This window comes from Quercus lobata, chromosome 10 (genome assembly GCF_001633185.2).
Source record: "Quercus lobata isolate SW786 chromosome 10, ValleyOak3.0 Primary Assembly, whole genome shotgun sequence".
In the NCBI taxonomy this organism is placed as follows: domain Eukaryota; kingdom Viridiplantae; phylum Streptophyta; class Magnoliopsida; order Fagales; family Fagaceae; genus Quercus; species Quercus lobata.
Genome location: NC_044913.1, coordinates 43,070,918 through 43,076,833, shown reverse-complemented (window position 1 = coordinate 43,076,833; position 5,916 = coordinate 43,070,918). Strand labels below are relative to the sequence as shown.

Below are 5,916 nucleotides of genomic sequence, written 5' to 3'. Positions count from 1 at the left end.
TTCCAGCATGATCTTCGTCTTCGACATAGTCTTCGTCTTCGTCATCCTCCTTTAAATGTGTCTCTTGACAATGGAGGGTTTCACCAGTATTGACAACATGATCTTGAGATGGAAGCATATAACCTCCCATTGTATACCCTCCCATTGCAGTGCATCCATCATCAAGGGCTGTAAATTGTAAAGACGTAGTTGTTTGTTGCACCATCTCAGTATCAACTTCCGCAAGCGGCTCTGAACTTATGTACAACTCAGCAGCATTTACTTGGGGCATTTTCTGGATCCTATTAAACATCATCTTTACATGTTTGTCTTCTTTAATCGTCATATACCCGTAATTTATCCGTTCATGTAGGACTTCTTGTGGGTAACGATAAATAATCTTGATGTCATACCAAGTAGAGTTCAAATTCAATTCGTCCATTATTTTCAACTTCAAATCATTCAACGTCTTCAACTTACGATGTATCATCATGGGGTAGCATTGGATACCCGGCCCTGTAAATGGAAATCCCTCAATCCCCCCAAGATTATCAAGGGGTCCACCGTAGTATACATTTATATCAATATTCTTCAGATGTTGTGAACCTATTAGAGAGTCAAGTATAATATGTTAGCGACATATTTTATCTCTTTCATTTAACATCAATTACAAAACCTTTTCTATCTACTCAAAGTACAAAAATTACAACTTCTCACCCCACAATTGCATATACTCACCCCACATCACATACAAACACACTCAATCATTATCATTTCGTACTCTAACAAATAAAAAAAACTAAAAACAAAACTCACCCCCATTACAAAATTTCAACTCAACTTTAACTAATATAAATAAAAATATCATACCAAACAATAAGAAAAATAGCCATGATAAAAGCCTAACAATACAAATATATATCTACAATATTTTTTACTTGTTATAAAATCCTAGCAAATATATACATTAACTTGCAAAAATAGTCATGATAAAAGCCTAACAATACAAATATAGTGTTAAACAATATTTTTTACTTTGTATAAAATCCTAGCAAATATATACACTAACTTGCAAAAACAGTCATGATAAAAGCCTAACAATACAAATATATACCTAAATATATTTTTTACTTTTTATAAAATCCTAGCAAATATATACACTAGCAAATATAACTTGTTACAAACCCCACATTTGCATATTCACATACAAACACACTCAATCATTATCATTTGTTTTCAAAATAAAAAATCATTAATTATACTCAAAAAAAAAAAAAAAAAAACTAAACACACAACTCACCCCATTACAAACCTTCAAATCATTCTATCAAAAATATAAAAAACAATATCAAACCAAACAAAAAAATTAGTCATGATATACAAACCCATAAAAAAACCTAACAATATATATATATATATATTATATATGTAACTAACAACTAGAGAGATTGAGAAACCTTACCTGACATGAGGATGTGAAAATATGGAGGGTGAGTTTGATTTGAAGTTTGTAATGGGGTGAGTTTTGTATGAGATTGAAAGAGAGAGACAAATAGTGAGAGCTGCTGCTGAATGTGTAATGAAAATGACTAAGAGAGGAAGGCCATAGCTAGCTGAATGTGTATGACACTAGAGAAAAAAACCTACAATGAGTGAGAGAGCATGTGCAAACTGTAAAGGTTCTGCTGACTCCCGAGAAACCCCAGACCAGACAAAACTAGCTGCAACTGTGGGACCCAGACATGACCAGACATGATCAAAAGAAGAGAGTTACTGCATTTCAAAATTGAGTTTCTGAGACTCGGTTTCACTTTTAGCAAATCGAGTCTCTGAGACTCGAGATCAATGTGTAAATGCCACGGGCCATGTCCACTTGGAAATCGAGTCTTAGAGACTCGATTTCCACGTGGACAAGCCACCAGGGATTTGGCCACATCAGAATGCCTCAAATCCCACAGGGCATGTCCACGTGGAAATTGAGTCTCTAAGACTCGATTTCCACGTGGACATGGCCCGTGGCATTTGGCCAGATCAGAATAGAAAACCGAGCCTTAAAGACTCGATTTTGGGGCCCAAAATCGAGCCTTTAAGGCTCGAGATGCTAATAAGTTATAATGTTTATAAATGGAGCCTACTAACTATATACTTACGATTTTAGGGCCAATTGGCCATTTTGGCCTCTTTCTAAAACAGGGAACCAAACAGCTTCATGCAAATAGGTTTTTATTTTCTTAGATGGTGTGCCCAAACGCATGATTGGTAAGTAATTCAAGTACACCAACACTAAATCAAAGTCAAGAGCCTCTTAGCAATTTTGTTTGGTTTCCTTAAGTCCTTAACTAGAAACATGATTAGAATCACCTTTCCCGACTAGTATGTTGTAAGATTGAATTATCCAAAAATAAAAAACAATCTAACCAAAATAAAGTGAAGGTTTTGATACACCTAGCTTCACTTTTCACTTATCAGTCCCAATAACGTTTTCACTCTCTTGTTGTTATCAAGCCACTGCTCATGCTTCCTTCTGATTTCATCTCAGCCATTGATCAATACGCATCACACATATCAAGATGTATCACAACCAAAAATCTAAAACTAGGCATGGCCTTGCACTCACACCTTATCAAAACAGCTTTCTCATTCAACCCAGTCCTAACCAACGGCCTCATGGATATGTACTCCAAATTCAACGCCATTGAAAGTGCCCAAAATGCCTTTGATGATCTTCCTAATAAAACCACTCGTTCATGGAACACAATGATTTCTGTGTGCTCTAGAATTGGTCTTTTCGATAAAGCTCATAAACTGTTCGATGAAATGCCAATACCAAATATTGTTAGCTATAATTCGTTGATTTCTGGTTTAACCCATCATGGGTTTCAGAGGGAATCTATTAGTTTGTTTAGACAAATGCAAAAAGACTATAATTGTTTAATCTTGGATGGGTTCACGCTGGTCAGTGTAGTGGGTGCTTGTGCTTGTTTGGGTGCTTTAGCATTGTTGCGTCAAGTTCATGGAGCAGCAATTGTTTTAGGCTTGGAGTTGAATCTGATTACTCATAATGCACTAGTTGATGCTTATGGAAAAACTGGTGAACCCAATACCTCTTATTCTATCTTTAGTCGAATGCCAGTAAGGGATGTTGTGTCTTGGACTTCAATGGTTGTTGCTTTTGCAAGGGCATCTAGACTTGATGATGCTTGTCGGGTCTTTAACGAAATGCCAGTTAAGAACACTGTCTCGTGGACTGCTTTGGTTGCCGGCTATACTCAAAATGGGCATGCCACTGAAGCATTGGTTCTTTTTCAGCAAATGATGGGAGAGGGTGTCCAGCCTAGTACTCATACTTTTGTTTGTGTATTAAGTGCTTGCGCAGATTTAGCACTTGTTGAAAGAGGTAAACAGATTCATGGCCACATGATTCGAAGGAGCACTAGTAGCAACTTGTTTAATATGTATATATTTAATTCTTTAATTGACATGTATTGCAAATGCGGTGGCATGGAATCAGCTAAAACATTGTTTGAGTTGATGCCTGAAAAGGACATTGTCTCTTGGAACTCATTAATAACTGGGTTTGCTCAAAATGGGCTTGGTGAGAAGTCACTTGTTGTGTTTCAGAGAATGATAGAAGCAAAGATAAAACCAAATCCTGTCACATTTTTAGGGGTGCTATCCGCCTGCAGCCACTCTGGTCTAGTATCTGAAGGGATCCGAATTCTTGACTCGATGCAGGAGTATGATGTAAATCCAAGACCAGATCACTATTCAATTTTAATTGATTTGCTTGGGAGGAAAAACAGACTCGAGGAAGCAGTGGAGTTGATCGGGAAAGCTCCTAATGGTTCAGATCATGTTGGGATGTGGGGTGCACTATTGGGTGCTTGTCGAGTCCATGGGAATTTGGATCTTGCTAAAAGGGCTGCAGAAGCTCTGTTTGAGTTGGAACCCAGCAATGCTGCAAGATATGTTATGTTATCAAACATTTATGCTGCGGCTAGTAGATGGGGTGATGCTGATAGAGTGAGAAGGCTTATGGAGGAGAAAGGTTTGAGGAAAGAATCAGCTTATAGTTGGATTGAGGTGAGGAATGCAAGACATGAGTTTGTAGCCAAAGACAGGTTCCATTGTCAGATAGGCGACATATATGAAGTGATTGGAAAGCTGGTAGATCATATGAAGGATGCTGGATATCAGTCCTATATCGGCAGCCTTTTTCTTCCGAATGAGGATGATAGTGCTTCTTGATCTTATTAACTGGATGAGGATTTGCAAATACATGGGTGAAAGCCTGCTCAACAAGCTTTAGAAAAAGACTACGTAGCAGGCTAGGTTAATCGCAGTGTCTCCATTTAGTCCAGCTTATGCATCTTTCCAGAAAAAGATTTAGACAATGTCAGCTTTTTGTGGAGTAATGACCCCTTATCAAATAAAGCTCTTGCTGGCCTTGTCTTTAAGGCATATTCCGTATCTTTCAATCTACAGTAGTTGGAAACCAGTTATCTCGGTATTGGCTGTGTCAATCAGGAGTTTTCTTCAACCCATATACAACTAAACTCCCTATAAAACTATATAAACAGTGTGAAGTCATCTGGTTGTAGCGTCTGATCTACATCCAAATCTCTGCACTAGTAGAACAGAACTTTTGTTTAATATTTACCTTACCAATGGAATGGTAGCAGGGTACAGCAAGAATACAGATTGCTTGGTATTATGGTATACAATAGCCTTCAGCAATTCTAGTGCTATGCACAGATTGTCGGATTATCTCTGAAGTAGCCCAAGTGTGACATTCATTGCGTGGAAGATCCATATTAACTGCTAATTCTGGCACTGGAATGGGGACAAGCGCATAATCAAACAATGTCGTTCATTGCCTGTTTTTAATTTATTCAGTTTATTTGGATTATGTACAACTTGTTAAAGCCTTACTTTGTCTAGGTACAGCTGTATATTTGTCGAGCTTATTTTTTAAGTCCAATAAATCAATGAAAATATGCTCTCCTAAATGAGCAAAGTTACTAAGTTAGGACAACTTTTTTTTTTTTTTTTTTTAAAGAGCAATTAGGACTCAAGATAATTTATTTTTTTGACAGATAAGATAGAATTTTAACTTATGGTATTCACTCCATAATGATTGCTCTTTATTATCATTTCATAATGATTGTTCTTTATCATCAAGCTAAAACATCAATCAGTTTATGGTGTATGCAAGACTTTACCGATTGAGTTAACAAAATTCCATGACTTAGGATAACTTATTATCGTTGAACTATCACTTAAGCCCCTCTATATAGCATTTGAATTTTAAAGATATATGATCCAAATGTTTTTGCTATGTAATAAAATAATTGATAAACTAACTGACTGAGATGGGGGCTATATTAGCAATGGTAGGAAAATTGGGCTTTTCTGAGAGTACAGAAGTACCACTTGAGTTGTAAGAGTACCTCAACTGGGCCGAAGAGTCCAACAAACATTAAAAAAAAAAAAAAAAAAAAAAGCCTCAACTGGGCAGCAGCGCAAAACCCAACCAAAATTATTCGTTCATGGGCTTGTCATGGGATCCACAAGAACCTGTCAAGACTCAAGTGTGACTTTCCATGAGAAACTACAGTAAGAGTAGTCATCTTCTAGAAACTATGAAGTGATATTTGTTCTCTTTTGGAATCCAAAAATAGATTTAGAAATGGAATATTCGTTGCATTTATACAAACTTCAAGGAAAAAACTATTATTTATACAATTGTTTTAGAGGAGTGTCATTTTCATAAAATTCAAGGGATAGTGGTGTTGTAATGGTATTATTTAATATTTACTAGTATATCATAATTTATAACGATTTGATTTTTATGCATTTAAAAATTAAAATCCAATCTACAAACATATTACACATGACATTTAAGATTTTTCTAAATAATAAAGAAATTATAATAGA

At 36.1% G+C, this 5,916-nt stretch overlaps 1 protein-coding gene across 1 annotated transcript; it reads left to right on the top strand.

The window, feature by feature from the left end:
* Positions 1-2,322: 2,322 nt before the first annotated feature.
* Positions 2,323-4,986, top strand: LOC115963374 (pentatricopeptide repeat-containing protein At2g13600-like). The gene has a single exon (XM_031082342.1). The coding sequence runs from the start codon at positions 2,494-2,496 to the stop codon at positions 4,225-4,227; it is 1,734 nt and encodes a 577-aa protein (XP_030938202.1). The 5' UTR covers positions 2,323-2,493; the 3' UTR covers positions 4,228-4,986.
* The last annotated feature ends 930 nt before the right edge of the window (positions 4,987-5,916 follow it).